Below are 22,364 nucleotides of genomic sequence, written 5' to 3' on the forward strand. Positions count from 1 at the left end.
CATGTCATGTTAAGAGAATTTGAAAGTGCACTGAAGTTGGAATAAGAATTTATTAAAATCATCTTTGAACTTAAATGATTTGCCTTTGCTTAACACCTCCAGTGATTACTTGGGTTACATTCTAACAGCTGTATCTCTGTAATCAATAAAGCTTGGACACACAATATGCGGAATGTTTTATTTGAATTAGTTGGTATTATCACCACCTAAAACACTTCCTACTCCTCCTACAACACCTTGTATACACGATTCAAGGAAGCCTGGTTAACATACAATCCTGGAGGATAGCTGTTTGAAAGTCCTTTGTCCTACTGAACTAGATCAACCTGGAGGTTCCAACTAAAATGGCATCAAAAACCACTCCACGATCAGCACTACTTTGTATATTTCCAGTCACTAATGTTCTCTGTCATAATCTTCTGCGGTATGGCAGGTAAGGTCAATAAAGCCTTTATTCTACAGACACATGCAGAAAGAATATTCTTTAAAATTGGTAAATGAAAATCTTTGAGAAGCCTCCTCAAGAACCTTGAGATTCTTGCACACACATACCAATACAATTACTCCCTAATAGGGTTTGTGCTTAATAATAAAAATGAATTTAGTATGAACCGAAAAAATTCAGGATCACAATAAATTAAACTCCTCCCGAACAGGCCACGAAGGCCCAACAGTACTGATCGGCCACCAAACAATCCTCAGCCCATAGGCGTCAATGGATGAGGATATGGAGGGGCATGTGGTCAGCACACCACTCTCCCGGCCACATATCAGTTTCCGAGACTGGAGCCACTACTTCTCAATCAAGTAGCTCCTCAGTTTGCCTCACAAGGGCTGAATGCACCCCGCTTGCCAACAGCGCTCGGCAGAACGGATTGTCACCCATCCAAGTACTAGCCCAGCCCGACACTGATTAACCTGACGGGAACCAGTGTTACCACTGCGGCAAGGCCATTGGCCATGATCACGATAGAAGAAGTAAAAATAATTTGCATACAGAATATCCCTATCTAGAGTTCAGAGAGGAGTTTTATATTCTTGTGAAAAGTCTAACAGGTTGCCATCAAATATCAATGAGTCATTCCCTCTATGGTTTATCAGAATATATAGACTAGGGTTAACACTGAAGCCCACATTAAACAGGCCTTAAATGCCCCAGTGCACAGAGAGCTGATAATTTTATGTGAAACATTTATATAAAAGCATAATTTGAATTATTATACACAAACATCACTGAATAGTGTAAGGACAATGTTTTTCTTCTAAATCTGTTATGATTCTGTCAATATACTTCTAAAAAAGTAATCTAAAAGTATACCATAAGTGTGCTGTCCAGTCACATTAATGTGACCACCTGTCAAAAGCCAGAATAACCACCTTTTGTGTCCTGGAAGATACCGATAGGGATGTGGAGCCAACCCCAGTGCAGTGGCCAGCTATGCTAGATTTCTCAGCTGAGGATCCGTGGCACTCAAGGTGGTCCCACAGTTTGTCAACTGTGTTTAAATCTGGGGAGTTTGATGGTCCAGCAAGTACAGTAAATTCATCCTGGCGCTCTTCAAACCACACACATACATTGTGAACAGTGAGACACATTGCACTGTTCTGCTGGTAGATGCCATCATGCCAAGGGAAAAAAAAACTGCATGTATGCATGTAGGGGTGGACATAGTCCCCAAGGATAGGAGCAAACTTATATTGATCCACTGTGCCCACCAGAATAATGAAATCGCCCAGGGAATGCTACAAAACATTCCCCAGACCATAACACTCCCTCCTCCATCCTGAGCCCTTCCAATGATTGCTGCACAACGTTTGCCTTCAGACATCCATTGTAAGCTGGAGCACAGAAAGGGTTGGGTTGGGTTGTTTTGGGGAAGGAGACCAGACAGCGAGGTGATCGGTCTCATCGGATTAGGGAAGGATGGGAAAGGAAGTCGGCTGTGCCCTTTCAGAGGAACCATCCCAGCATTTGCCTGGAGTGATTTAGGGAAATCATGGAAAACCTAAATCAGGATGGCCGGACGCGGGATTGAAGCACAGAAAGGGATTCATCTGAATAGGCCACCTGTTGCCACTTGGTGGACACCCAGTTGTGGTACTGGCATACAAATTCCAGCCTTCATCACTGACGAACAGCAGTCAACATGGGTGCATGAACCAGGTAACTGTTGTGGGGGCCTATATGCAGCAATGTTCACTAAACGGTTATTGAGGAGCCACTGTTGGTAAAGCCTTGGTTCATCTGGGCAGTCAGTTGCTCAACAGCTGTGTGTCTATTCGCCTATACACATCTTCTTAACTGTCGCCTCTCATATCTATGGCACATGCTGCGCCACAGTTGCCTTGGCACTAGTTTTGGATAGTGCCATTTTGCCATACAAGGTATACTTTAATCACGGTGGCATGTGAACAGTATACAAACATAGCTGTTTCCGAAATGCTTCCACCCTTGGGCACAAAGCCAATGATCACGCCCTTTTGGATGTCAGATAAATTGCTCCATTTCTGCAATACAACAACAACTGCACTGTTTCCGGTGTCCCCCTGGCACGCTTTATACACCCTCCACTCATATTGCTGCTATCTGCCAGCTGTGAGTGGTTGCTGTGCACTGATGCTGAACATAGGCAGTGGTCACATTAATGTGCAATGTGATTGGACCATTTATCCATGTGACTACATTACCACTAGTTGTAACTGGGTCATTGTCTACTTTACAGTTGTAAGCCAGTAATGATGCTTCTGCCAGCTGTCATATAACAAGATTCGTTCTACATACCTAAAGGCTCTCCATCATGACGTATTTATGGAACCTGATGTGCAAATGAATGACAGTGACTGTTACTGCTTGCAAATCTGTGGTGACTAAAACAGGTGAGGTACAATTTCACTACCATCACATACAGCAATGACTTATTTCTCTCAGCAGTGAGAGCCCTTATGAAGTGTGGGCTGAGTGACAAAGAGTTTACAAGAGTGTATTAACAAGCCTCGTAAAAAGCCAATATAAAATTGCTTTACTTTTCACCTCTTTGAAGAAGTACCTGAATCCATAGTTGAGGACACATATATACACTACCAATATGGAACTCAACACAGAGGTAGCTAATTTGAATCCTGGTAGTGGAAGAAACTTTCTGTCACCAACATTTGCAGTAGCAAAAGGAGAACTGGTAGCAGAAAGCTCCTAATCATCAAACCTCAAAGCTCCTAATCATCAAACATCACACCAAGGTTCTAGATTAAATTTCAAATCTCCATGCAGTATTTCAAGGTGTGAAAAAATGAGACTGTTGGTGGCAACTGTTTTTCAATGAGAGAGTGATCTTAGTGCCTTATCTGACACTAAATGAGATGCACAGAGTGTTTGCTGGCTGATAATTTCACCCTGGTCCATCCTTTGATTGTGTACTCATCCATGAGAACACAGAAATAATACTGTACTGCACAAGCACTCATCACAGTGCAGTCCAAGACAGATAACACACTTGACATTTTACAACAGGCCATACAAAGCGGACAGGAAAGTACCCCACTAAATGTTGCCCAAAACAATAGTTTAGAATTCTTCTATTATTCCCAATACATTACCTGGTTACTGGACCAACTGTATAAGTGGGGTCTGTCACACTAAATACTATGTTAAGAATGCATTCATTTTCTTATTTTATGAAAATTTATTTCCATTAATTCATACATTTTCCAAAACAGGGAATATGAATAAATCACTTCAGGCCAAATCAGAAGAACAAGATATGTGAAAAACCAATTCAAATTCCAACTTATGCTTCTTCATTACTGTTATGCTGACACAAGCATTTTTCAAGTGTGCCAATCTCAGAGGTTTTCAGTTAACTTCTGTTTCAAACATTTGAATAATGAAGCACAGTAGGATCAAATTATAGTCTTGCCTATCACAGAGTAAGCTAACAGCATTACACACTGGGAATTCAAAAATACAATGTCCATCATTGACGAAATAGTTTCCAATTGCTTTGATGATATCTCACAAGACTTCGTTCACAATATTGGTTTCTGTTTCATCCAAAAAATACAATGGTAGGTCCAAACTTTAACTGCTGCCACTATTGCACAAATGAAGTCTCAATGAATGGACCTAAAAATTGCTAAATTCTGCATGTAAATGTTTCTCTGCATCTCTTTCTGGTCAAAAGTCTGCTAGTTAGGTACCCAACACAGGATTCTCTCCTGTTCACTTTTCATGATAAATGCAATGTGCTCATTCAATTGAGACATCTACAATATTAACTAGATGGTTTTCTATGTTTAATAACAATGGACAATTCACTTTTTTAATATTTGAATCTATATATCACACTGCAGATGTCTGCCAACTACCAAATGCACATCATATCCACTTGACAATTTCAGCAAAAATGTTATTATATTAATGTTTTCTATGAGATGGCAGTTTAATAACAATTCCCCTTTCTTCATTAAAATTTTCCAAACCTATCACTCTACCCTCTAAACATTCCTCTTGAAGAACTAAATGGGATATTCTTTTTGCATTAGCAGTTTGGTCCATGATTGATCTTCTCACCATTTACATATATAACAATGAGAGAAATAGTGCAACAAGCACAATTTCTTTAATGGAAAGAAAGTAGTGCAACAAGCATGATTTCTTTAATGGAACTATTTATTTACTGATAGCTTTTTTTCTAATTTAAGTCCATCTTTAGATGGGAGCAAACATTTCTTGTGGCATTTAATTTCTTATGCAGACACAGTATTATTTTCTAAAACAGTACAGAGTACACAATGTCTTCTGTTGCCATGATGACTCAAGGGTCTCCAGCAATTTATGGCAAATTTAACTTAATTAAAAGAATATTTGTCAAGCTCATGTACAGAGAAATCTGTAAAAATACTTACGCATGCATTGTGTCCATGTGTCAGATATGTCAACCATACCCATGAGTGCAACTGTAGTGCAGTAAAGAATGTATAGGCAAAGGACTGGATTGACAACATTCTGCACAAGCACAGGAGTCCTTGCATACAGTGACCAGTGGAGATGACAGACTGCAGCTAGCTGCAGCAACCGTAAAAAGTAGGCGGCAAATTCCAGTTGTGGGACAAGAAGGTTGGCAGCAGCTGCAGCAGCACTGCAAATAACATACAAACGCGAACATACTCTTCAACACATGCACTTGTTGCATTAGCTCTACTGTGCATCAAAATGACAAGGTGTGACTTGAGGAAAGGGTACAGAAGGACTACATATTGCCCAGTTGTTGACTGTATCCTCCAGCTTACTAAAATGTTAGTAGTTTAGTTATTTACGCATTCCACAAACTATAGACTTGCAATCTTCAAATTTGTCGATTGATTTATTGTAATACACATATTTTCAGCAAATATACAGTTGCATGAAGATCAAATACAAAAGTTCATTGTACTTATATATTTTATACTCATTTAGTTCTAGATTTGTTTTACTTTAAAATTTCTTCTGTCAGCATCTTTAAGAAGCAGTTAAAAGAGTATTATGACTGTGTAAATAACTCATAAACCTAAGAAACTGTCAACCAATGATAGGAAAATTAAAGTAATATTAAATACAGACTTCGCTCCAGTTAATATGGCAGTGACAGGCCATTTAATGAAAAGAAAGGTTTGTAGGGAATGCAGCACACCACAGTGGTGTCAGGTGGAAAGCTGATTCACTTGAGGATCTGTCAGCAGGGTTCAATTACTAGCTGCCAGGAGTAATGTGATCGGTTTCTCCTTGCCACAGTGTGAAGTTCTGTGACTATTTATTTCTGTGTTTTAATTCTCATTTGGTTACCACACAAACTTGATACTATGCGTTTGTATGTTAAATTATATCTAAAAACAAAGAATATGTGACTTACCAAACGAAAGCGCTGGCAGGTCGATAGACACACAAACAAACACAAACATACACACAAAATTCTAGCTTTCGCAACCAATGGTTACTTCGTCAGGAAAGAGGGAAGGAGAGGGAAAGACGAAAGGGTGGGGTTTTAAGGGAGAGGGTAAGGAGTCATTCCAATCCCGGGAGCGGAAAGATTACCTTAGGGGGAAAAAAGGACGGGTATACACTCCCACACACACACATATCCATCCACACATATACAGACACAAGCAGACATTTTACAAGACAAAGAGTTTGGGCAGAGATGTCAGTCGAGGCGCAAGTGCAGAGGCAAAGATGTTGTTGAATGACAGGTGAGGTATGAGTGGCGGCAACTTGAAATTAGCGGAGATTGGGGCCTGGTGGGTAACAGGAAGAGAGGATATATTGAAGAGCAAGTTCCCATCTCCGGAGTTCGGATAGGTTGGTGTTAGTGGGAAGTATTCAGATAACCCGGACGGTGTAACACTGTGCCAAGATGTGCTGGCCGTGCACCAAGGTAGTTTAGCCACAGGGTGATCCTCATTACCAACAAACACTGTCTGCCTGTGTCCATTCATGCGAATGGACAGTTTGTTGCTGGTCATTCCCACATAGAATGCGTCACAGTGTAGGCAGGTCAGTTGGTAAATCATGTGGGTGCTTTCATACGTGGCTCTGCCTTTGATCGTGTACACCTTCCACGTGTGAAAGCACCCACGTGATTTACCAACTGACCTGCCTACACTGTGATGCATTCTATGTGGGAATGACCAGCAACAAACTGTCCATTCGCATGAATGGACACAGGCAGACAGTGTTTGTTGGTAATGAGGATCACCCTGTGGCTAAACATGCCTTGGTGCACAGCCAGCACATCTTGGCACAGTGTTACACCGTCCGGGTTATCTGGATACTTCCCACTAACACCAACCCATCCGAACTCCGGAGATGGGAACTTGCTCTTCAATATATCCTCTCTTCCCGTTACCCACCAGGCCTCAATCTCCACTAAATTCAAGTTGCCGCCACTCACTCATACCTCACCTGTCATTCAACAACATCTTTGCCTCTGCACTTGCGCCTCGACTGACATCTCTGCCCAAACTCTTTGTCTTGGAAAATGTCTGCTTGTGTCTGTATATGTGTGGATGGATGTGTGTGTGTGTGCGCGAGTGTATACCCGTCCTTTTTTCCCCCTAAGGTAAGTCTTTCCGCTCCCGGGATTGGAATGACTCCTTACCCTCTCCCTTAAAACCCCACCCTTTCGTCTTTCCCTCTCCTTCCCTCTTTCCTGACGAAGTAACCATTGGTTGCGAAAGCTAGAATTTTGTGAGTATGTTTGTGTTTGTTTGTGTGTCTATCGACCTGCCAGTGCTTTCGTTCGGTAAGTCACATCTTCTTTGTTTTTAGATATATTTTTCCCCACGTGGAATGTTTCCCTCTATTATATTCATTGTATGTTAAATTAGTTATACAACAGCTTTTCTGTGAACTGTTCCAATTGTTCTACACACGAACATGCATGACTGTTCTGAATAAAACACTGTCTCAAGATACCGCGTTACATTTAATGTGTGTGTCCGCACTGTATTACAACTCAGCATACGTATTAAGTTCATAAGTCTATCAACAGACTGTGACAGTGATGATCCTAATGTGTTACAACTACAGGAAATAAAGTCAGCAATACAGAAGCATCACACCAAATTTTCAACAAACAGGGAACTTCCAGACAGAAGGCGCACCAGTAATATCCAGACTAGCAGTGTGGCTACCCCCATGTTGATGATAGAACAAAGAACTCTGAATCACCATCCACAACAAAAGAGAGGTGTCATTACAATCCTTGCCGATAGAGCCAGAAGGATTTGCACACCGGAATACCTGCATGCCAAATTAAAACATCTAAAGCATGCTTTCAAGGAACGACGTAAACAGAATTCTAAGACCAAACAATGAAAGGCCAAAGGACAAGCATGAAAAACAATGAAGGGAGATTACAGTTTTTATTCCTTTTAATAAACAAGGTAAAAGATTAGATTGTAAAGATTTTACAGAAACATCACATTAGAACGGTTTTTAGATCAACAAAGAAAATAGGTCAAGCACTCTAATCTGTGAAGGATAAATGTCTTCCTCTGTCAGCACGTGGCATATATAACATACCACATACATGCTGAACAACCAAGAGAAGTGTGAATACACCTGTCAGATGGCAAGACTCAATGGAGGAGCAAAGCCTCTGAAGAAGTCCAGTGCAGTTCTGGATGAAACGTTATGAACAGAAGAGTTTTATGGACCATGACCTTATACCCCGAAAGGTTTATCAGGAGCAATAACTCCGTTTTGGCCACAAAACCCAGAGTTATGGATAGTGCAGGCAGAGACAAGTTTTCTCCACGATGGAGTGAGCATGGACTCCACCAAATTTGTGCTGTCAGTAAGCCAATCACATCATCGTTAAGCAGAAGAGGTGTAAGGCATGATAACCTTGCCTCCAGATACAGAAGCACACGCAAAACTCAAGGTTGAGTTAATTTGTAGAGTGTCTGCTTCGCAAGAAGAATGAGTGAGACAGGTACTGAAGCAGGAGACCACTGGACAGAGAAAACCATTCCAGTAAACAGTCCATTTATGAAGCAAAGTTGACGGATGCATGGTGCCAGATACATTGTTATGCACATTATGGAGTTACCACCTCACATCACAGGTAAAAGCCATTATAGCTTACCAAATGGAAATGTTGCTACATGTTGTAACTTACTTGACAGACAGGATTCAGCATGCATTGTGCCGACCTCCTGCACTGGAAACCTGACGACAGGTCACAGAACACCAATAGTGACTCATGAAGATAACAACAGCTTCACAAACAAGGTCAATGCACTGAGTAAACAGATCAGTGAACTACTTTGTGATTGGTATGCTAGGTAGTGTTTCTGTAAGGCCACGTCCTACATAAGTGACAAGCGACTGTCAGCAAACGACATCTGGATATGCAACTTTCCAGCTACAAGCAGCAGCTTCAGGCAATATGCTGTGGTGGCCTACGTGTGAGCGTCAAACTCCTACTCAGAGATGGCTACCAGAACCAATCAGCTCTTTCTACAAAAATAACAAGCTACCACCCTGCAGGTAATGGTAGGGTTGAACACTGCCATCGGTCGTTAAAAGCCACACTAATGTGCCACGAGTCAAAATGGACATCTGCTTTACTGTCAGTCTTATTTGGCTTAAATAACATATGCAAGCCTAACCTGGAATCTTCACTGGCTGAGTTAGTATATGGAGTTCTATGGCTACTTGACGAATTTGTTGACCCATGTGCAGCCAAAATCAATACCTTAAATGAATTACATTTCATTACTCACTTAAAGACAATGAATGTCACAAAACCAGCCATGGAAGTCCACAAACATTTGTGCATCAAGAGCTGCAATCCTATACATATGTAATGTTGCACAAAGATGGTGTAAAACCTAGACATTCCCATCAGTATCAAGCCCAACTCTGTCTCAATTGATAGGGTGACTCCATTTGCAAGAACCATCACAACCAAATGCTGCTCAACGCAACCAGTCCCAGCTTACACTCGAAATTCAATAACCTTCATCAGAATGAAAATCTGCTCAACAACCATGCCACATGTGTTCCGAGCAGTACATACTCTTTACAGTGTAATTCTTGGATGACACTCCTAATGCAAATAAAGAACGATTCTCCGCTTCCCCCAAGAGGGCTAGTGTAGTGACACACAAAGGCTTCAGGTGGACAGTGGATTGAGGAGCTGTCAATAGGGTCACACACTCACTGCCAGCAATGCTGTGAATGGTTCCTCCTTGCCACAGTGTGAAGTTCTGTGAACATTAATTGCTGTGTTTTAATTCTCACTTAGTTAACGAATAAACCTGTTGGTATCTGCTTGTATGTTAACTAGTTACACAACAGTTTCTCTGTGATCTGCTCTAATTGTTCTACACATGAACATGCATGACTGTTCTGAATAAAACACCATCTCAAGATACTGCACTACATTTCATATCCATCCCCGCTGTATTAAAACTCAGTATACATATTAAGTTCGTATGTCAAGCAACTGACTGCAACAGGTTGACAGCAAAATAGCATCAAGTGATGGTAATATCGTGTAGCATACAACAACACACTGATATGCAAGACAAGATCATTGTATATACACTATGTGATCAAAAGTACCCGGACACCTGACTGAAAATGACTTACAAGTTTGTGGTGCCCCCCATCGGTAATGCTGGAATTCAATATGGTGCTGGCCCACCCTTAGCCTTGATGGCAGCTTCCACTCTCGCAGGCATATATTCAATCAGGTGCTAGAAGGTTTCTTGCGGAATGGCAGCCCATTCTTCATGGAGTGCCACACTGAGGAGAGGTATCAATGTCAGTTGATGAGGCCTGGCACGAAGTCGCTGTTTCAAAACATCCCAAAGGTGTTCTATAGGATTCAGGTCGGGACTCTGTACAGACCAGTGCATTACAGGGATGTTCTTGTCGTGTAACCACGCCATCACAGGAAGTGCATTATGAACAGGTGCTGATAATGTTGAAAGATGCAATCGCCATCCCCAAATTGCTCTTCAACAGTTGGAAACAAGAAGGTGCTTAAAACATCAATGTAGGTCTGTGCTGTGATAGTGCCATGCAAAACAACAAGGGGAGCTAGCATCCTCCATGAAAACCATGACCACAACATAACACCACCACCTCCGAATTTTACTGTTGGTACTACAGCTGCTGGTAGATGACGTTCACCGGGCATTCGCCATACCCACACCATGCCATCGGATCGCCACATTGTGCACCGTGATTCGTACTTCACACAATGTTTTTCCACTGTTCAATCGTCCAATGTTTATGTTTCTTACACCAAGCGAGGTGTCATTTGGCATTTACCAGCATGATGAGTGGCTTAAGAGCAGCTGCTCAACCATGAAATCCAAGTTTTCTAACCTCCCACCTAACTGTCATAGTGATTGCAGTGGATCCTGATGTAGTTTGGAATTCCTGTGTGATGGTCTGGATAGATATCTGCCTGTTACACATTACGGCCCTCTTCAACTGTCGGCGGTCTCTGTCAGTCAACAAATGAGGTCGACCTGTACACTTTTGTGCTGTACGTGTCCCTTCACATTAACACTTTACTATCACATCAGAAACAGTGGACCTAGGGATGTTTAGGAGTGTGGAAATCTCACATACAGATGTATGACACAAGTGACACCCAATCATCTGACAACATTCGAAGTCCGTGAGTTCCGCAGAGCACCCCATTCTGCTCTCTCACAATTTGTAAGGACTACTGAGGTCACTGATATGGAATACCTGGCAGTAGGTGGCAGGACAATGCACCTAATATGAAAAACATGTTTTTGGGGGTGTCTGGATACTTTCGATCACATAGTGTATTTGTGTGTTGTGGTTCTCAATAAAGAACTGTAGATACTACAGTATTTTGATAATGAGGTGGTTTTGTTTCCGCATTTGTTCCACAATTATGATGGATTCAATGTTGGTTCAGTAATTACAAGAACAGCAGCATCTGCTGCAACAGCAACATCAGCACCAACAGCAGTTTGAGTGACAGCAACAGGACTTTGGGTGACAGCAGCAGCAGTTTGGGCGGCAACAGCAGCAGTCAGATTTGCTTTGTCAGTCAGTTATCAGTTCTCGCAGTGCTGATGCCCATCAGACATCATCCTCTATATGTCCAACCACTGCTCCAAGCGAATAAAGACTGAGATTGATACGTGCAATGCTTGCAGCAACATTTCACATTGTTTCAGGTAGAGGACTTGTCTTGGACTGAGTCCAAAACATTTCATTTGTTCCCAAAACTTGCTCTATTGAAGGATCTAGAGACTTTTTTTATTGTTGAACTGTGTGAGTTGCTCAGTGCGTATTATCTTAAACAAACCCACTTAGTGCTTCCCATAATGATTGCTCTACCTTCGTGGTTTAACTTAACTAGGAAGTACATATTTGTTTGTGTTCATTGTACTCAGTCCTATGCTAACTCTTTGATACGTGACATTGCCATCCATTGTGATCTGGGCAGGGAGTATGTCGCAAGGCTTTGCGTTAAGAAGATCCTACAGTAGAGGTGATTCTGACTATTACACAGGCATTTGAGGTGTCCTGGGCTGTGACGTAACTATAGAACATCTTGGAAGTCATGTTGGTGCATGCATTTCCACAGCAAAGGTGTTGATCACTGACACACTCGTCATGCTCATTGGGTTTGCGCAGCTGTTTGCTGACAGATGGTGCTCCCTCCTGACAAATGAATATGCTGCCCGCACCAGTAGGCATCGTGCATGCCTTGTCATAAACAAGGCCACACAGCAGCTATTTGCCGTGGCTACCCGAACAGCCAGTCCTAGTCACAGACATGGAGTTCATAGCGTTATCACAGTGCACATACAGGAGCTCAGTGCAGTAAGATCTATATTACGCTGCACATTCCATCTCCAGGTCAATATTGAGGGCCACTACATCTCTCATGAATCTTGAGACCTGTTATCACTTGGTTCGCCCCACTCTTCCTCAACAGATTGTCGTTTGGTCAGTTATGGTGAGCAGCTCATTCCTGTTCATGGCTAGTTCACAATTGACATTACCTATCACCAAATATTCCAGAGATAATATAGCCCCCATTCAGATCTCTGGGCAGGGACTACTCAGGACGACTTAGTTATCACGAGAAACAAAACTGGCATTCTAAGGACTGGAGCGTGGAATGTCAGATTCCTTAATCGAGCAGGTAGGTTAGAAAATTTAAGAAGGGAAATGGATAGGTTAAAGTTAGATATAAAGAGAATTTGTGAATTTTGGTGGCAGGAGGAGCAAAACTTCTGGTTAGATGAATACAGGGTTATAAATACAAAAACAAATAAGGGTAATGCAGTTGTAGGCTTAAAAATGAATAAAAAAATAGGAAAGCGGATAAGATACTACGAACAGCATAGTGAACACATTATTGTAGCCAAGGTAGACACAAAGCCCACAAGTACCACAGTAGCACAAGTTTATAAGCCAACTAGCTCCTCAAATGATGAAGAGGTTAAAGAAATTATTCAGACATTTAAGGGGGACAAAAATGTAACAAACATGTGGGACTGGAATTTGATAGTAAGAAAAGGAAGAGAAGGAAATGTAGAAGGTGAACATGGACTGGGGGTAAGGAATGAAAGAGGAAGCCACCTGGTAGAATTCTGCACAGAGCATTACTTAATCATAGCTAATACTTGGTTTAAGAATCTTGAAAGAAGGTTGAATACGAGGAAGAGGCCTGGAGACACTGGAAGGTTTCAGACAGATTATATAATGGTAAGACAGAGATTTTGGAACCAGGTATTAAATCGTAAGACATTTCCAGGGGCAGATGTGGACTCTGACCACAATCTATTGGTTATGAAATGCAGAGTAAAACTGAAGAAACTGCAAAGAGGTGGGAATTCAAGTAGATGGGACTTTGATAAACTGAAACATTCAGAGGTTTTAGAGAGTTTCAGAGAGAATATTAGGAAACGACTGACAAGAACAGGGGAAAGAAATACAGTAGAAGGAAAATGGGTAGCTTTGAGAGATGAAATAGTGAAGGCAGCAGAGGATCAACTAGGTAAGAAGACGAGGGCTAGTAGAAATCCTTGTGTAACTGAAGAGATATTGAATTTAATTGATGAAAGGAGAAAATACAAACATGCAGTAAATGAAGCAGATGAAAAGGAACACAAACATCTAAAAAATGAGACCAACAGGAGGAGCAAAATGGCTAAGCAGGAATGGGTGGAGGACAAATTTTAGGATGTAAAAGCACATATCACTAGGGGTAAGATAGATACTGCCTACAGGAAAATTAGAGAATTGGAGAAAAGAGATCCACCTGTATGAATATCAAGAGATCAGATGGAAAACCAGTCCTAAGCAAGGAAGGGAAAACAGAAAGATGGAAGGTGTATATAGAGCATCCACACAAGGGCACTGTACTTGAGGGCAATTTAGAGAAATGGAAGAGGACATAGATAAAGATGAAATGGGAGATATGATACTGCCTGAAGAATATGATATAAGTCAAAATAAGGCCCTGGCAGTAGACAACATTCCCTCTAAAATCTGGTGAGCAAGATGTCTGAGACAGGCAAAATAGCCTCAGACTTCATGAAGAATAAAATAATTCCAATCCCAAACAAAATAGGTGTTGACATGTGAGAAAATTACAAACTATCAGTTTAATAAGTCATGGTTGCCAAATACTAACACGAATTCTTTACAGATTAATGGTAAAACTGGGAGAAGCCGACCTTGGGGAAGATCAGTTTGGATTACATAGAAATGTTGAAACACGCTAGGCAATACTGAACCTACAACTTATTTTGGAAGATAGGTTAAGGAAAGGGAAACTACATTTCTTGCTTTTGTGGACTTAAAGAAGGCTTTTGACAAAGTTTATTGGAATACTCTCAAATTCTGAAAGTGGCAGCAGTAAAACACAAGGAGCAAAAGACCATTTACAATTTGTACAGATACCAGATGGCACTTACAAGAATTGATGGGCATGAAAGGGAAGCAGTGGTTGAGAAGGGGGTGAAACAGGGCTGCAGCCTATCCCTGATGTTATTCAATCTGTATATTGAGCAAGCAATACAGGAAACGAAAGAAAATTTGGAGTAGGAACTAAAATCCAAGAAGAAGAAATAAAAACTTTGAGGTTCGTCGACGACACTGTAATTCTGTCAGAGATAGCAAGGGATCTGCAAGAGCAGCTGAATGGAAAAGAGGATATAAGATGAACATCAACAAAAGCAAAATGAGGATAATGGAATGTAGTCAAATTAATTCAAGTGATGCTGAGGGAATTATATTAGAAAATGAGACATTTAAAGTTGTAGATGGGTTTTGCTATTTGGGGAGCAAAAGAAATAATGATGGTCGAAGTAGAGAGGATATAAAATATAGACAGGCAATTGCATGAAAAGCGTTTTTGAAGAAGAGAAATTAATATTAAGTATATATGAAAGGGTCAGGAAGTCTTTTCTGAAAAGTATGTGCGTGGAGTGTATCTATGCATGGAAATGACACATGGATTATAAACAGTTTAGACAACAAGAGAATAGAAGCTTTTGAAATGTGGTGCTACTGAAGAATGCTGAAGATTAGACGGATAGATCACATAACTAATGAGGAGGTACTGAATAGAATTGAGGAGAAGAGATATTTGTGGTTCAACCTGACTAAAAGAGGGGATTGGTTGGTAGGACACATTCTGAGGCATCAAGGAATCACCAATTTAGTATTGGAGGGGACCGTGGAGGATAAAAATTGTAGAGGGAGACCAAGAGATGAATGCATTAAGTAGATTCAGAAAGATGTAGGCTGCAGTAGCTATCTGGAGATGAAAAGTTCTGCACAGGACAGAGTAGCATGGAGAACTGCATCAAACCAGTCTCTGGACTGAAGACCACAACAACATCACAAGGGCAATCACATTTTTTGGCAATCAACATTGCAATTTCAGAAAACATTTTTGGTCTTGACACATTCACAGTTTTTGAATTTCATGTTCAGGATTCAGCGCATCTTGTTTCCAACTGCATTCTGTTCCAGCCACTGCCAGGCATTTAGGTCTCTGTTTTCATGTGGCCTGAGTGCCACGATGGATTATGAAGCTTCCATCACCATTAACCCTATGGCCATTACCAAGTTTTAATACGCTCAAGCTATTCTTTTTGCTCTGTGACCAGCAGTCAAGTATGACTTAGGTTGCAGAACCTGAGCATCATTGAACCAGTTCACTCTTCCCAGTAAGCTATGCCTCTGATGGTTATGTGTAAGCCTCAGGGGGCACTTCATTTGTGCAAGAATTTTAAGTCCACCATTAATGTGTCAATAGTCATTTGCTATTGCATTCCATGCACTGAAAAAATTCTCAGTAAGTGGAAGTCAGTGAGTCTTTTTCAAAAATTGAATTGGCAGAGATGTACCTGTAGGTCATTAAAACTCCTTTCTGGTCATAGCAATATATATACATGCATGCCATTCAACATCGTGAGTGCTTTCACAGCTTTTCAGAGATTTTTAGAATAGTTATTGCAGGATGTACTGTGCTGCACCAACTATCCTGATGATGTTATTGTCACTAGTCCCTCACAACAGGAACATCTCACTAACCTTCATATCCTGTTCACTAAACTGCAAGAGGTGGGTCTTCAGTGCAATTTGCAAAAGTCAAAGTTTTCCAGATGTAAATAGGGTATCTGAGCTACCTTCTTTTGAAGTATGGTGTCAAACCTATGGAACAGCATGTGACAATGATTCCCAACCTACCTCCACCACAGAACCTGAAGGAACTCCTTCCCACAGATGCGGTGTGTGTGTGTGTGTGTGTGTGTTTGAGGTTTACGGGCGCTAAACAGGGTCCCACAGATGCTTCCCCACATACGGTTAGAGCAGTCTTGGCTCACAAAACTGCTGAGGTTCTAAACAGCCTATCGCTTATGCCTCCAAGATATGGATAGCAACACAATTATTCTCAAATCAAAAAGGAGGTGTGTGCCAGCAAGCTCACATGTGGTGTCAAGACGACCGCAACAAATGCCATCTCTTCACCAATCGTAAGCTGCTTGTAGCACTCCTCACAGCCCTTGTTCGCAACTTCTCCACAGAACCTTTGCGCTTTGTATTCAAGTGTTTATCACTATGAGATTCACTACAGATTGAAATCACAGCATGCAAATATGGACACACTGTAACACTTGCCCATGACACCTGACCCAGATTTTGACAATGCTCAGATTGTTTGTTTTCAGATCAATGATCATTTACAGCAAACACTGGATTGACTTCCAGTTAACAGCCCATCATACAGCCCACACCACCTGTCGGGATCCTGTGTTGCATCAAGTAGTTCAGGTTTTGTGCAATGGTAGGCCCAAGTTTTTGCTCACCAAGGAGTCTGAACGGTGCACTCCTGCTTAGCACCATTTCAGATGACGCCCACGTCATCATCCCTCCAGTCCTGAGAGCTCACATACTGTTCTCCTTCAATGTGGCTAGTGGGGCACAACCTACATTCAGGTACTGGCACAGTGCTTTGTCTACTGACATGGCATTGACTCAAGATACTGAAAAGGTCTTCAGTGAGTGCAAACAGTGAGTCGAGCAGCAGAGGGCTCCACCATAGACTTATGTTCCATGACCCACTCCCAATCAGCCATGATACCATGTCCACATCAACTTGCAGGCTCCTTCTGTAATTCCATGTGGTTGATAGTAACTGATGCACTGTCGGACCATCCATATGCTGTATGCATGCGCACCACAGTAGAAGCTACTATGTAGGCACTAACCCAGGTTTTCACAAACAAAGGTGTGCCCTGGACAATCATCTCTGATAATGGCCCATAGTTTGTTTCGGCATTGTTCCAGACTTTTTTGCACCTTCCACGCTTTACCCACCTCACTTCTGCTCCGTTTCACATGCAGTCAAATGAGGTGGCAGAGCATTTGGTGCACATATTTAAGACTGAGTTAAAACAGTGCTTGGCAGATTTGCCAGCAGACTCAGCGTGTACAGAACCACTCCATTGAACTAGGTCTCCTGGCAGAAATCTTCCATGGTTATCAGCCCCGAACTCTGCTTCATCTGCTCTACTGTGCACCACAACCTGAGGTGTGTTCGTGTCCTTCACTTTACAGTCTGTGTGATACTGTTTGGGTGGGCACTTTCTGATTGTGGTCTGGGTGGGCTCAATCAATAGTGCAAATGAGGCGCAATCAGTGGATGTCCATGGTGGATGCCAGCGGGGTGACCCTCTACCGCCTCCAGAACCAGCTGTGCACTCGATGGGGTCCTGAACCACCTTGTCCAGATCCGCCAGCCCACCTGTGAGTGCTACCCCACCTCAGGGGCAGGCGTAATTGGTGTACCTCTGGCCACCACCAGCGGGTCACCTTGGCGGACCCCATGGCCTCCTTTGGCCATGCCTGGCTGTTGCTGGTGGCTCTGCACATTTTGTTCTCTGCCTTTGTTCACTTATATGCCTGCCGTGTCGGCTCCCCAGAGGAGGGGAGAGGTGTGGTAGCGTGCTCACATATGCTGCCACAACGACCACAACATTTATATTCAGCATCACCCACAAGAAGGTAATACGAGGGTGCCTGCTTCATTTGATGGCAGTGCCACTGCTGGACACATGATCCCAGTGGCACACAGCAAGCAAAGCCTCATTCTCTTGTTCTTCAGCAGTGCTATGTAGATGTTCCACTCACAGACTTAAAACAGTTCCGTGGTGTTGTTGGGCGAACATTGCATGCAATCTGACTTGACCTACACTTTTGGTTAATTTTCTCTCATGCTTGCATATTTCCAGTGCTTGGTTGACCACCAATGTTCATATCTGTGTGTGTCTGCCAATAAAGAACTCAAGATACTACAACCACACAAAAAAATAAAGCAAAGCTGTGTTTGGATAGAAAGGTTGGATTAAATACCACAGTGCTTCACTACTCATGCTTTTATTGGAGATGGTGTGCCCTTGCCTTCCTCAAATCTTTGAACTAACTTACTACATCAGTTATAAGGGGATCCACAGTTAGTGTGGACTCCCAACTGTGATGCAACTTGGCATATTCCACATGGATAAACTATAGCCAGATGTGAAATAAGCCTTAAGTGCCAGGAAAAAAATTCTAGGACTGACTGGAGATTGAATTTCTGACTTTTTGGACTTGTAGCCTGTCACTTATCCACTGAGCAAAAGAAAAACGGACAAGTGCAGCCAGAACTCACACTGTTAGGATTCCATATAAACTTAATTATGTATGTAGACAATAATAATAATAATAATAATAATAATAATAATAATAATAATAATAACTTATATCATATTCTTCAGGCAGTATCATATCTCCCATTTCATCTTTATCTATGTCCTCTTTTCCCGTGGAGGCCCGGGAAAAGAATAGGCCTCCGGTATGTTCTGCCAGTCGTAAAAGGCGACGAAAAGAACAAACCACTAATAGGGCTAACCCCCCTTTTAGTGTGATTACTTGGTTCAGGACAGAACTAAAGAAGCCTCGGACAAGCGCCGTCATGGTCGGGGACGACGCTTGAACCCTATGCCCGCCCACAATGGTAACGACACTGCTAGCCAACTAGAAAATGATTCAAATCCAAATAGAGGTGTTTTGCAGGATATGCTTCCTACAACCACCCTAGAAGGAAAACAAAGACAGAGGATGAGATGGTCAGATGAAGTTAATCGACACCTCATGTTCTGTTATTACCAAGCAACAAACCTAGGAACCAACACAACTGGATACAGATCACAAGTATACACAACATTTATTACCAGATACCCAGAATTAAAATTTTTAACAGAACAACGACTAGCTGATCAGTTCCGTGTAATAATCAAAAATAACAGGATACCCCAGTCAGAATTAGAAAACATCAAACAACAAGTACAACAAATACTAGAACAAAATAATGTGCAATCAGAAGAAGAAGAAAATACAGTAATGGACTCAAACATCCCAGAGCAAACAAACAAAGAACAACACACATCAATTAAACAATCAGAGGAAAACGACATCTTAAGACAGCCACCAGAACAAGCACAAATAGAACACGAAGTGACACACATGTTAGATATAGAAGAGAAATTTCAGCTGACATATATAGAATACAAAGACACAAATACAGACATTAGACCATTCTTGCATAGACCACCAAATAACCCACAAGTCGAAACAACAATAACAACTATCAACACAATCATACACAACAAAATAAATGAAAATACAACAATGGAAGAGTTACAACTACTGGTTTATGTAGGAGCACTCACTACACTAAATATACACACTAGGCAGAGATCAGAACCAACCAACACACAGAAGAAACACACAAAACCAGCATGGCAACACAGGCTACAGATCAGAATAGAAAAACTGAGAAAAGACATCGGACAGCTAACACAATTTATAAGAAATGAAATATCAGACAAAAAACGAAAACGGTTAGGTAAAATCTCACAACAAGAAGCAATAGAGCAATTAGATGAAAAGAAGCAGAAGTTACAAGCATTGGCCAAACGACTTAGAAGATACAAAAAAAGTGAAAATAGAAGGAAACAAAACCAAACATTCAACACAAACCAAAAGAAATTTTACCAGACAATAGATAACACACACATTAAAATAGGCAATCCACCAAACATAACAGACATGGAACACTTCTGGAGCAACATATGGTCAAACCCGGTACAACATAACAGGCATGCACGGTGGATACAAGCAGAAACAGACTCATACAATATGATACCACAAATGCCTGAAGTGATAATTTTGCAACATGAAGTCACCCGAGCAATTAACTCTACGCACAATTGGAAAGCCCCTGGAAATGATAAAATAGCAAATTTCTGGCTAAAGAAGTTCACCTCAACACATTCACATCTAACTAAATTATTTAACAGTTACATTGCAGATCCATACACATTCCCTGATACACTTACACATGGAATAACCTATCTGAAACCTAAAGATCAAGCAGACACAGCAAACCCAGCTAAATATCGTCCCATAACATGCCTACCAACAATCTATAAAATATTAACTTCAGTCATTACACAGAAATTAATGACACATACAACACAGAACAAAATTATAAATGAAGAACAAAAAGGCTGTTGCAAAGGAGCACGAGGATGTAAAGAGCAACTGATAATAGATACAGAGGTGACATATCAAGCTAAAACTAAACAAAGGTCACTACACTACGCATACATTGATTACCAAAAAGCTTTTGATAGTGTACCCCACTCATGGTTACTACAGATATTGGAAATATACAAAGTAGATCCTAAATTGATACAGTTCCTAAACATAGTAATGAAAAACTGGAAAACCACACTTAATATCCAAACAAACTCTAATAATATCACATCACAGCCAATACAGATTAAGCGTGGAATATACCAAGGAGACTCATTAAGTCCTTTCTGGTTCTGCCTTGCTCTGAACCCACTATCCAACATGCTAAATAATACAAATTATGGATACAATATTACTGGAACATACCCACACAAAATCACACATTTGCTGTACATGGATGATCTAAAACTACTGGCAGCAACAACTCAACCAATTACTAAAGATAACAGAAGTATTCAGCAATGATATAAATATGGCTTTTGGAACAGACAAATGTAAGAAAAATAGCATAGTCAAGGGAAAACACACTAAACAAGAAGATTACATATTGGTTAACCACAGCGACTGCATAGAAGCGATGGAAAAAACAGATGTCTATAAATATCTAGGATACAGACAAAAAATAGGAATAGATAATACAAATATTAAAGAAGAACTAAAAGAAAAATATAGACAAAGACTAACAAAAATACTGAAAACAGAATTGACAGCAAGAAACAAGACAAAAGCTATAAATACTTATGCCATACCAATATTGACCTACTCATTTGGAGTAGTGAAATGGAGTAACACAGACCTAGAAGCACTCAATACACTTACACGATCACAATGCCACAAATATAGAATACATCACATACATTCAGCAACAGAAAGATTCACATTAAGCAGAAAGGAAGGAGGAAGGGGATTTATCGACATAAAAAAACCTACATTATGGACAGGTAGACAATTTAAGAAAATTCTTTCTAGAACGAGCAGAAACTAGCAAAATACACAAGGCAATCACTCATATAAATACATCGGCTACACCACTGCAACTTCATAACCACTTCTACAACCCTTTAGATCACATAACATCAACAAATACGAAGAAAGTAAATTGGAAAAAGAAAACACTTCATGGCAAGCACCCGTATCATCTAACACAGCCATACATCGATCAAGACGCATCCAACACATGGCTAAGAAAAGGCAATATATACAGTGAGACAGAAGGATTCATGATTGCAATACAGGATCAAACAATAAACACCAGGTATTACAGCAAGCATATTATTAAAGATCCCAATACCACAACAGATAAATGCAGACTTTGTAAACAACAAATAGAAACAGTAGATCACATCACAAGCGGATGTACAATACTAGCAAATACAGAATACCCCAGAAGACATGACAATGTCGCAAAAATAATACATCAACAGCTTGCCTTACAACATAAACTTATAAAACAACACGTTCCTACATACAAGTATGCACCACAAAATGTACTGGAGAATGATGAATACAAATTATACTGGAACAGAACCATTATAACAGATAAAACAACGCCACATAACAAACCTGACATCATACTCACCAATAAAAAGAAGAAATTAACACAACTAATCGAAATATCCATACCCAATACAACAAATATACAAAAGAAAACAGGAGAAAAAATTGAAAAATACATCCAACTGGCTGAGGAAGTCAAAGACATGTGGCATCAGGATAAAGTTGA

At 40.9% G+C, this 22,364-nt stretch overlaps 1 protein-coding gene across 1 annotated transcript in view; it reads right to left on the reverse strand.

Annotated features, from left to right (window-relative positions):
* Positions 1-22,364, reverse strand: part of LOC126198566 (uncharacterized) — a 73,014-nt gene that overhangs the window by 37,562 nt on the left and 13,088 nt on the right. The window contains exon 2 of the mRNA XM_049934996.1: positions 4,903-5,135. Within this exon, the coding sequence (XP_049790953.1) occupies positions 4,903-5,135 (233 nt within the window). The remainder of the gene's footprint in view (positions 1-4,902; positions 5,136-22,364) is intronic.

This window comes from Schistocerca nitens, chromosome 8 (assembly GCF_023898315.1).
Source record: "Schistocerca nitens isolate TAMUIC-IGC-003100 chromosome 8, iqSchNite1.1, whole genome shotgun sequence".
Lineage (NCBI taxonomy): Eukaryota > Metazoa > Arthropoda > Insecta > Orthoptera > Acrididae > Schistocerca > Schistocerca nitens.